General features: G+C 40.0%; 1 protein-coding gene across 1 annotated transcript; it reads right to left on the reverse strand.

Moving 5' to 3' along the window:
- Positions 1 to 6,240: 6,240 nt before the first annotated feature.
- On the reverse strand, positions 6,241 to 11,608 carry LOC103720576 (cytokinin riboside 5'-monophosphate phosphoribohydrolase LOG7-like). The gene is made up of 7 exons (XM_008810341.4): positions 11,397 to 11,608; positions 10,393 to 10,490; positions 9,357 to 9,387; positions 8,402 to 8,501; positions 8,194 to 8,264; positions 7,195 to 7,338; positions 6,241 to 6,651 (listed from the first exon to the last, which is right to left on the reverse strand). The coding sequence occupies exons 1-7, from the start codon at positions 11,541 to 11,543 to the stop codon at positions 6,514 to 6,516; spliced, it is 729 nt and encodes a 242-aa protein (XP_008808563.1). The 5' UTR covers positions 11,544 to 11,608; the 3' UTR covers positions 6,241 to 6,513.
- Positions 11,609 to 12,075: the final 467 nt, after the last annotated feature.

Consider the following 12,075-nt stretch of genomic DNA (forward strand, 5'->3'; position numbering starts at 1 on the left):
CAACAATTAATGCGCTTAGCCTCCGCTGATCTCCGGCTCACTCAACAATCAATGCGCATGCTATCTACGGATCTCAAGCCCTCCACGGCAAGCAGTTGGCCCTCTCAGCTACGTCCGATCAGCCATGACAACTCACTGGCCCCGGCTTGATCTTCCACGGCAATGCATTAATTCACACGATCATGCATTAATTCACACGATCATGCTCAATCATGACGGTAACCCGTTCGCCCCGTCACATCACAGGTAATTCTGTACCCCTCTATAAAAGGGAAACCCCTCCCTCTTAGAGCGGGTCCGAACTCTGAAACTTGAAAAAATACCTTCTCTCCCTCTACACATTAGTCCCCTCTGACTTAAGCATCGGAGGGCCGGCGCCGAAAACCCCGGCCACCAGCTTTTTGCAGGTCCCCTGGAGGATGCCGCCCGCCGACGGACCGCCGCCCTCCATCTCACGCCGGAGCTCCTCCCTCTCAGCCACTGGTCGCCCCCGGGTCCAAATTTCCAGCAACACCACCCATCATCCACGTTGGCTTTTCTTGCCGTTGGTCGGAAAATGCTTTACTAAGATCAATCTCCAAATGAAAAGATCCACTATCTGTTAAGAAAAAGCTATATGGCTGGGATGGCGGCAGTGGAGGGAAGAAGCCCACGGAACCATACCGTTATGAGAAGAAGATGATTTAGTTCTTCTTGATCTCTCCTTTTTTTAAAGTGAGATTTCTAGGATGGATAAAAGCAATGGGCACGAATATGCTATCATGCATGTACGAAGATAAAAATGGACTGGATGTTGGTTGGAGATATGTGATGGGAATGCTATAACCTCTAATCATGTTTTAAATCTTACTGAAGTATTCGTCTTTCATGATTTTATGGTGTTATAATAGTCTCGTCTTCATGTGCTGGGAGGATGTTAATTTATCTCCTCGTGTAAGAGAACGAGAATAAAATAAAAGGATGTGAAGCAAGAGGCTTGGGTTCGAAGCCATGACAACACTCCTACTTGTTATTAGATATTGAGGAGAGATGAACACATGCATGTCATGGAAATGTCAGCTTCTGTTTTGCTTGGGTTCTCCGAGTTCATGGAAGTTTATAAAATGGAAGGCTTAACGCTGGATTTCTTATGCAATTCATCTCATCACCAAAACCAAATCCACAAAAAAAAAAAAAATGAAATTAAGAGAGGATGAGGAGGGGAAGATAAGAGAGGATAGGAAGAGGTTGCGGTCGAAGGGAGAGGAAGTAGGTGGGATGGCGGCGAGGAGATAAAGAGAGGATGGGAAGGAGCTTGTAGTGGAGTGGAGAGGAGGTGGGTAAGATCGCGGTGGGGTGATAAGAGAGGATGGGAGGAAGGCAGGGAGCGTCGATCTCTATCTCATTCTCCACCGACCACCGCCAAAAAAGTTGAGAGAGAAAATATTTGAAGAGGGTTAGGGTATTATGGTCATTTCAAATGGCGGGCAAATGGAGAGCCAACAACCTCTATGGAACAATTTAGAAGCACGTAGACCCATTTTGAAATATTTTAAAGATGAGGGATGCATGTGAGATGGCCCAAACTTAATAGGATCAAATTGTAGTTTTTCTTTTTTGCAGACAATAAGTGGAGTTGCTCGACGATATTGAGACTAAAATGAGCCAGCAGGGACCTCAAACATTGTTGACGACCTCATAGTTGGAGGATGGAGTAGGTTTGAGTGATGTCGGAGACAGCAGCAGGCATAGCCACCTGGATGGCCACAAGATCAATAGGCGATGTCATTGTCGGTGGTGGTGGCAAACTCGTTGAAGACATAGAGGGAATGATGGGGACATCAGCTAGGTCCCCATCTTATTTGCATATTTGTTTATTTTATTTCTAGGTTTATTTGCATTTAGGAGTTTATTTGTGGTTTATTTTATTTCGAGACTCATTTGCATTTTAGGGCTTATTTGTGGGTTCTATCTTGTGTAAGGGGTTTTATTTTAATTGTTCTTATTGGGCCCTATTTATAGGGAACTTTTATGTTGATTAGGGTCAATGAAGAATTAAGAATTTCTTTCCCCCACGTTTTCCTCTTCTTCTCTTCTCCTCCCTTCTCCTTCTTCTCTTCTTCTTCCTCCTTTTCTTCCCCTCTTATTCTGCTTCCATTTAAAATTTGGTCCGGCATCAGGGAAGCAAAACAGAGTAGAAGGTGAGGGAGAGGAGGTGTCTGATGGAGGAGGTTGATGGTGGACTCGATCCGACCATCGGTTAGGTAGGAGAGACCGATATACTTGATGGCGGTGACGTACACAACTATGTGCTTGAGACAAATAGATGAAGGTTGTGTCGAGGGGAGGAAAAAAAGAAAGGGGTATATACCCACTTAAAAGAAAAGATGGAAGTGAAAACTTTTGACTTCAATTATTTTTCAAAAAAATGAAAGTTGTTAAAAAAATAAAAATAAATAAAAAAATATGGTTAAAAGGAAAAAGGAAAAAAGAAAAACCTAAGTTACCTTTTTTATCCCTTTTTCATTGATGCTGGACAGGTGCAGTGCACGTGAGTAAATGGATAGCCGTTTAGCGTTTTCGAAAATTTTGCAGTATATGGCCCTTGTCTTGTAAATGTGACTGCCATTTTCCATTTATTTAAGGGAGATCTAAATAAATTACAAGACATTTTCTACTTAAATATGAGGATATATGGCCTATAGAGAGAATAGTGACATTTTAGAAGTGAGGGAGATTCAAAAATGATGGACAAAAGCTCGTGGAATTTGAGTAAGGAATGTCCATGGGCCAACCTTCATCGAGGAATGTAGCACTTACAAAATAATGAACAAGCCCAGTCTAATAGATTGGGGCCCTTTTGAGTTTAAAAGAGCCTAATCATTCTTCCTATATACTATAGGAAAACTCATCTTTTCCGGCGCTTTTTATAACCTTTACCGATGCTTATAAGCGTCGGCTAAAGTTCTGGCGACGCAAATCAAAGCGTCGCAAAAGCGTCGGTGATACCGGAGTGGCAAAAGTTTTTGCAGACGCTACATGAAAGTATCGGCAAAAATAGGAATTTGCCGACGCTTATAAAGCATCGGCAAATCCCTAATCCTACAAAAAAAAAATACTCTATTCCGATGCTTATAAGCGTCGTTATAAATATTTTTTTAAAAAAAATTATTTACAAATCTCTGGGGGCCTTGAGAACGACTTATAAGCCCTGATCGTTCGGAGGCGACAAAGAAGAAAAGGAAGAGGCAAGGGAGGGGGCTCCATTTCCATCACTATTCTGAAATCTATTGGAGAGCTCGTACTCGGTCATCTCTGGCATCTAGTAAACCCAAATCTTATATTCACATATTAATCCTAAGAAAAAATATATTCGATACATATAGCTTAAAAAGATTTAAATAAATGGCCATACCTAGCCCAGGAGCTCCATAGCTCTCTTCCCGCTATCCACAGCCGTCACTGTAAAAGAGAGAGAGATAAAAATTCAATCAAAGTTCGTTCTCTGAAACTATATTATTTATCTAAAAAAAAGAATGAATGAAGAAAGAAAAAAGAAAAGAAGATAAAGAGAGGCACCTACAGGACTTTGGACCGAGACTACCAAGGCAGGATCATGGTGCATCCCCAGCACCATGAAAAAATCTGAAAACCCCTCCGGTCGATGGAGCTATCGTCGACGGCGAGGACGTGCGGCTCTCCGCCGCTGCTCTTACACCCTCTCTCCATCGCCATCCCCTCTCCGCCGGATTGAAACCCCAAAACGAAGTAGAAATATAAATAGAGGGAGGGGAGAGAGAGAGAGAGGGGAGGAGGAGGAGAGAAGAAAAGGGCCGTCACTTTCCTTTGGGGCTAGAGCATCTCCTCCCCCTATTTGGAGCTGGACCATGGCCATGGCTCCGGATCAGGGGTTAGGGATAAGGAGGGCAGCAGGCGGCAGGCCGGTCGAGTTGGAGTGGGGTGGGGGCCGATCAAGTTGAAGTGGTTTATTTGGCCTCCGACGACGCTTTTAAGCATCGTCTAATCACCTTGGCTCCCATCTAGCGTTGTGACCGCCGACGCTTTTGCCTAGCGTCGGCGTATATGCGTCGGCATTTCTCCTTTTTTTTTGTAGTGATACCATATACTTGCCCTAATCCTCGACCCTCTCTACCATATATTTCTCAACTGAAATCAAACTCCCGTCCCTTATCAAATTGGGAAAGACTAAACTGTCCAAGCAAGTATTATTTTGATTTTTAAAAGACCAAAAAAAACGTTAACATAGAGAAACATAGAGGAAGATGAGAGAGAGAGAGACGTAGAGGGAGAGGAACAGGAGTAAGAAAAGAAAAATATGTTCTTTATACCATACTTTAAGCAGTGCTATAGCGCACTTTTTATAGTTGAAGGTGGCTATGTACAGCTCATGTATACAGCTTATATACAGCTAATTAATGCAGCTTATATACAGCTAATAATATAACTCATATACAACTAACAGAAAAGAATACAGATGTCAGTTAACAAGCGCAAATGCACCAACTGCTTTGTAGGAAAAAGCATGGAGCAACAATTGTTAGGAATTTGAAAAGCTCCATACCTCTTATTTTGATATATTTAACCTTTGGTGCTGCTCTTTTAGTATTCGATTTTGTGTGTTTTTTTCTTTGGTAGGAATTTTGTGTTCAGTAATCCGCAGCAGCACTCATGCAAAGCAAGATAACTTCAGTCCCACGACAGCTTAAACCTCAATTATAGAAGGCCAAAATTTTCAAACGTCTCCTACTCTTTTTGTTGCATAAAGTATTTTATAATAACACTTCCCGACGGTTCTAAAATTTCAATCCTGGACTGGTATTGGGATTTGAGTAGTTTATTCAAGAGGAAAAGGATATCTGATAAAATAACTAGATTCTATGAATCACAGATTGTTTGGAGTTAGGCAATACACACCTTATTGCAGCATTTTAGACTCTCGTGACTATCTGTCCTCTATGGTCTAGAATTGTAAAAAGGCAATAAATAGCTCCTAAAGAATTCACAGTGAAAGAAACAAAAAGAGTTCACAAGCATATTTTGACCTAAAACCTTTGCACACAATCATGTAGGTGAGAGTTACCTACTTACCTATGCATAATTCACGCAAATAAGACTCTCTAAGGTGGTGCATGGTTTGCATGGTGGAGTGATATGCAATTTTTGATTATCGTCATCATGAGATGAATGGCCATCAAACAATATATATTGTACATAATATAGCTCATGCTTGTGGATCGTTTTGTTTGATGGCTGTCTATCTTCTGATGGTGGCTATCTAGAGATATACGACACCCTGCGGTGCTACCCATGAACTGCAGTAGAGAAAAAGATAAGGGATCAGCGTACACGTGCATGAATGTAAGGAATCTGATGAGCTTGTAAGGATATAGGAAATTTTCTTATAAGATCTCATAAAACTTTCTCACGATATTATTTGTGGGCGGAGAGCGTAGGAAAGCAAAAACAGGTGGAAGCCACCCCTTTCTTGTGGTGGGTCAAAGAAAGTACCCATCCTGTGTGCACATCTACCTCTCACTCTCCAGTCCAAAGGACGAAGGGAAAAGAGATTTGATGAGGATCCCAGACCAATTCGAAGTCTTCATTCAGTTTTGTAACTTTTCGCAGACAAAGGAACTCTAAATTCCATGTAAACGAAAAAAAGGCACCGACCAAAGCAGAAACAGTAGTAGTACGGAGAGCCGACACAATGGGTCCACTGTTTCCCAAGGTCAATGCAACCTGCAGGGTCCGCCACGGCCTTCTCGCCGTTGCCGACGCTAATAACATTGGAACGGCGACGAGAGGACATGCTACGATAATTATTAAGGAAAAGAATCTTAAAAGACTGAAGGCATGCTGAAAAAACAATTCAAATTTAGACCAACAAGCAAATGGATTATGAGATGGACTCATTAAAACCCACTAGTAGGAGAAGATATTTTTTGGACTAGGGCTCTGAATGGAAGCTGAGATCCATATATTAAAGCCAAATAGTGCATGAGATGCTTTGCCCTTTGGACTAAGGCTTTGCATATAGCTAAAATCACTGCAGAGTGATGAAAAGGATTGGTAACTATGTGAAGGACAATTTCAGACGATCTTCTTTGTGTGAGGTTACCAACATTCTGCATTCATTCTAATGCCACCACTTGGAATTGCCCACACGTCTAATCAAGTTCAAGAAGTTGATCTACTCCTCTTTTTATTTAAAAACAAAAACCTTGTTAACATCTCAAAACAAGCAGAATAGCAACATTTCCCGCAGCCTGCATATATATATTCTCTAGTCACAAAATCAATTAAAACAACTGCATAAATTTTATTAGCAGACCGAGTATTCTTAAATGTCCAAGTAATGTTATTATTCATTAAATTTGTGAGGCCAGGAAGGTGCACTGATTGCTCTGGACATCGAACTCTACTTTCATTCAAACGTTTTTTGATCTGTCTGTAAGGAGTATCATTGTCTCGTTAGAGCAGTATGAGCCAAAAGGTGGTGGTCAGGCTGAACAATCAGGTAGCAATACCGGGCTCTGCTTTAGGCACCAAATTCAAGGACTTCTGCTCGTCCTCCCAAACCAAGCGGGGTTCTTGCTCTGGCTTCCGCTCAGTCTCCCAAACAAGGTCCGCTTCATACTCCGGCTTGCATTCCTACAAAATGGACACCAAAGAAAAAGAAATTTAGACATTTTATCTGGTAAATCTGGACTAAATATGCCCTTGAAGATTCAATCTGCAACTCATACAACAGTCGAAGAAAATAAGCTTACGATGAACCTGAAACAAACAAATAGCTGATGGGCTTGCTTGTAATTGATACGACAACGAAATTTTTTTTCTTAAATAACTGCGTTTTCAATGAGTAACCAGGTTGGTTGACATGGTGGTCTTCTACTGCCAATACTCAAAATTGCTTGACAACATTGTTAGTGGAAGCAGAAAGTACGTAACAGCAATCTATAAGTTACTACAATGAACACCCATAATCTATAGAATATTCATTTTAAATAAATAATTATAACATTTTGGTTTTCCCTCAAACTTGGAATGACAGCTTTTGGATAACTTCCTATCTGAACTTATTTTAGTTTGGGTTAAAGATTGCTTATAACGAAGCATGCAAGAACCACCAGGCACATCATGATGGACATTGCCCAGCACCAAATATTTTACAAAAGTTCTGTCGATCATCACCTCCAACTTCCTCATCAACTCCTTGACTGATGGGGCTGAAATGATGATGCTGCGAGCACTTTGGGATATAAAACCTTCATCAACAGCTATATCAACGAACGACAACAGTGAATTGTAAAAGCCATCAACGTTCAGGAGACCAACCTGTCCAGTTATAAATATGTTGCTTGAGAAAACATAGAAAAGAATGAAGGTATCACATGGGATAAAGAAGTTAAATGTTAAATATGAATCAACCTAACAAACTACAAATAGATTTCAAGCCACAAGATAACGTAGCCATGTATTCAGTTGCTTATATGGTAGAAGTATATCTATATAAACATCGCAGAAAAAGCAAGCATCTGACCCCACTCAACCAAAGAGTATTGCATTTTAAATAAGTCATACTGGTGATCTTCTTAGGTAGGAAGAATCCTAACCGATGGTGAACTGATAATTAAGTATTGCTTGACTGCTGTCTCCCTATAACAGGAGTTTGACTGTTCCTTAATTATGAAAGAGAAGCAAGCAAACCATAAACTTCTTGACTATTATTATTAAACGAATGCAACATATCACGTGCATCATTCTATTGGCTGGAAAGGATGACCTTAGGTTAGGGTATTCGTTCCATTTTTATTATTATCAAACGAATGCAACATATAAAGCATAATGGCTAGGAGCCCACTAAAACAATGGAACACATGACATGCATGCACATATATATATGTTTACTGTTTGATCCCATGGACAACAGGAACGGGCCGGTGTCTGAGCCGAACACCCCAAGTTTTGGGATGTTAGGGTTTTCAAAAGATTTAGCCTTTAAATATTGTGACAAAAGGGCTCTGTACAGTTGTTCCAATGACAAATTCAAGGCAGAAGACAACCTTACAATGTCCATCCACTTCATTTGTCCCATTAGCAATGCTAGCTTATATGCAAAACTGAAATAAGTTATTCACACTGAATTATTTGTCCACCTTCTACCAAAAGGAGAACAATGTAATAACTTACTGGCTTCTTGTGAATCCCAAGCTGATACCATGTAATGACCTCGAGCAGTTCCTCGAGCGTACCATACCCACCTGATATATGAACTCAGATGAGAAATAAAACTGCACCAATATATATATATATATATATATATATATATATATATATATATATAAAGACATTTGACCTTCTTATTCTCTAAGGGGTTGATCAGCTAAAGAAATTTTACCAGGCAAAGCAATGAAAGCATCAGCTTCACGAGCCATCTCGGCTTTTCTCTCATGCATATCTGATACAGTTCTGACTTCTCCCACAGGCTCGCCAGTTACCTGTATTAAAAAAATTAATCTATATATATAAGTCTCAAACAGTGTCAGGTTACATTTTCTCGAAGAACAACATGCAGGCATAGGAATGCAAAATAAAATTTCTGAGTGCATACAGATGAATTATGTCGGCGAACATTTTAGAATAAAATGCAGATTCATTAGCTATAAAGGACAGGATAGTGGACGTGGTGGTATGCCAGCAGCAGAATGACAAAACTGAATGGTGATTTAAATTGAAATGCCATTGATACCAGTATGATAGCAGTATTTTGTGATATTATAAGAGATTAGCTACTGATGCCACTGTGATATTTTTATCTACACCCACGACCTATCAACATTAAAATGTAATTACGCTCAAAAGACACATAATATAGAATGTATGTGTTTTACAGTAGGAACACTTAGTTATGAGACATCAAACAGTAACATTCGCAAATAGGTATTTTATTTTTTTTGGCAAAAGCTTGGCATGGGGGCACTAATTATGGGCATATATAGCGCAGGAGTGCCCCTAAAAGACAAAGGCTTCATCCCTACCGGGTTTATGTATTGCTTCAAAAGTACTAAAAATTGTTAAAATTGCTCAACTCATTTTTTGATCCACAAAATGGATAGATATGAAACTTATATAGAATTCTAGCTCATATTATGAAACAACATTATCATCAAAAAGAAGGGGGAAAAAGGACATCCAGATGCTCACCATCATGACAGAAACACATTGGCGCAACTATATACCTTATATGCAAAATTAAGTTCCTAACATCATGGATTTCACTTACAATAGGAAGGAAAAATCAAATGTGAACAACATGCAATCATAAAATGGGCAATATTCCGATAGGAACTCACCTCCCTTGGCATCAATGTCTTTGGAATAATTCTGCAAGATGACAAGACAAATAACATAAACACCTTAGTACGAATCATAGACCCAAAAGTAAACTGTGCCAGTGTGCCTAGCCTTTTTTATAAAAGGATAAAAAGATTAAGAACAACATTAAACATCTTCAAGGGAGGGATGTAGATAGATAGATAGAGAGAGAGAGAGAGAGGGAGGGAGGGAGAGTACTATACTTTATGTACATATATATGTATGTATGTGTGTGTGTGTGTGTGTATAGAAAAGAAAAAAATATCCACCATATTTTTTACTTGAGTCTTCAAAAGATTCATTTCTCGAATAAATAAACTATAAACCTCAAAATAAGAATCTTAAATATTAATAGATTTGCAAATCTGAAACAAAATCCATTATTTATATAACTTTTTTATTTTATACTATGCAGATTTTGTTTTACTTTAGTTCAAAAAAAATTCTTTTCTATTAATTCCATAAAGCCAAGTAACTCCCCCGCCCCCATATATACACACACAGAACAATTGCTACATTACATTGATTTGCAATGATTCATTTGAACTGGATAAGATATAAAATGAACCACATGGAACATAAAAAAATGAGGTCCGGATCAATTCATTTTTACTATTTTTTCCACACCAGCTTTAGAAAAAGAAAATATATCATATTATGCCATCCTGCTAGATGAAACAAGAAAAAGCTAGGGATCCCATTTGAGAATGCATTTCTTTTCCCTCCCTCGTAAGAGAGAGTACCCAAAGTAGTTACCGTTTTAGGAAAATGCCAAGAACACTATGCTATGTAAACTAAATAAAAAGGACCAGACACATTTTTATTATAAACAGAACAATAAAAGGGACCTTTAGCAAAAAAAAAAAACAATAAAAGGGACAAAGAAAAAGGAGTTGCCATTTTTTCTGACAGGGTGGTAGAAGAAGAAACGTGTCGTTTATAGGCTAAAACCGAGGAAAAGGAAAGGCGTAGAAGAAAGAAGAGAGAGAGAGGTAGAGGGTCAAGAGAGCCAACCCTAGGACATGGCGCCCTCCATCACGGACTGCATGCGAAACCAGGCCCATCAGTCCAATGCTCCCTCCTCCATACACCAAGTCTATGCCCCTCTCTACCTGCACGACGTAGTACATGCAAGTGCAAACACCAAAGCTCACGTGTCAAACAGCCAAGTCCAGTCCAGTGCACAAATTCCAAGCTGATTTTTTCCCCAGCTTAGATAGCAAAATAAGAAGGAAAAAAGATAAAGAATGTTCGAATCGAAAATTCCCATGGAAGTGGAGGGCCTCATCCGGGAGCGTAGGAGGAGGGCTACGGGGGAACATGGTAATGAGTCATGATACCAAGAGAGCACGTTCCCTCGTATAGGATGGCATCAGGAGAGCCTCCTCTCCCACCTTTTCTTTAATCTACAATGATAAAGCTTAACCTTTTTTTTCTTTGGCCGCTATAATAACTATTTGGCAGAGATCATGCAAGAAGGCTGCCCAATGCCCAGTCTGATTACAGCTAGCAATCGCTCACGCCAAACCCCCGTATCCCCCACCGCCCACTCCTTCAAACCCTCCTGAATTTTTAGAATTTAGAAAAATGAAATCTTTGACTCAAAATAAAAGGGGAAAACATTTTTTAAAAGAAGAAATCATCATTTTCATAAATTTAGGGCATACATTAACCTAGATTTTTTGTTTCTCCAAAAGAGAGAGAGAAGAAACCCATTGGAAGATGAACAAAAACACAAAAGACTCGATCGAAATACGCCCTAAAAAGGAGCAGAAAAGAGGATCAGGAATCCATGGATGATCACCAACCTCCCATTCTTGCATACAAGCCAGAAACTATCGATCTTGAGATTGGATTCAATAGAAATGCAAGTTTTTTTGCAAAAAAAAGAAAAAAAAATAAATCCAAGACACCCTTTAGAGCATCCCGATCCAAACCTGATGCAGCCCTAAAAAGATCAAAACTAACCAAGGAAAACATCATGTTTTCCTTCAGTAAGGTGAATTCTTTTCGATTACCATTTCCTTCCCGAGCTCGATAGCGGCCTCCCGGTAGCTCGCCTTCTTCCCCTCTTGGCTCCCACAGTAGACGCAGATCCTCCTAAAGCTCGATCTCTTCTCCCACGTCTCCTTCGCCGCGGCCTCGACGGCCATCTCTCTCTCCATTCCTCGACCAAACTCTCTCGCTCTTTCTGATAGAGGTCACACTCTGTGGACTGGCTTGTGGGAACGAGGCTATCCGAATCGGAGACTTCAGCCTCCCTATTTATAGCGAGGCCGTGTCCTAACGCCGTCAGGTTTCCTACCGTTTTCACATTGGGGTGGACCGGAGATGCCGACAAAATGCCGGGTCCTCTTGGACGGCAGGAGATGCACCTGATCAGGACGCCCCCTCGTGCATACTTAGTAAGGCTTTTACTTCTTGGGAAGAATTTCCTCCCTCTATTTGTACCTTTATTCCCTTATTTCAATGCACCCAAAAAAGGGATAGATTAAATGACAAAAATGAAGTCTATTAATTCTTCAACTAATCAGGATTTTGGTGTAAAATATGTATTGGGGATAAAAAAAAAAGGTAACTAATGAGGACAAGAATTATTTAATTTGTTTGGTGGTTTAGCAGGCTTTTATTGCGACCGGATACGCGTACTGTTGTTGGAATTCTGACATTTGTGATTGCCTCCTTGGTAACTTTAAA

This window comes from Phoenix dactylifera, chromosome 1 (assembly GCF_051530095.1).
Source record: "Phoenix dactylifera cultivar Ajwa chromosome 1, Ajwa_hap1_PhDact_Kaust_v1.1, whole genome shotgun sequence".
NCBI lineage: Eukaryota > Viridiplantae > Streptophyta > Magnoliopsida > Arecales > Arecaceae > Phoenix > Phoenix dactylifera.

Bases quoted from the DNA above. Each gene is read 5' to 3' on its own strand.
- LOC103720576 (XM_008810341.4), bottom strand. From the start codon at position 11,543: ATGGAGAGAGAGATGGCCGTCGAGGCCGCGGCGAAGGAGACGTGGGAG. The intron at 9,388-10,392 runs GTTGGCTCTCTT...GTCATCTTGCAG, and splicing joins GGAGGGCGCCATGTCCTAGG to AATTATTCCAAAGACATTGA. The intron at 8,265-8,401 runs GTAAAATTTCTT...TTCATATATCAG, and splicing joins TGCTTTCATTGCTTTGCCTG to GTGGGTATGGTACGCTCGAG.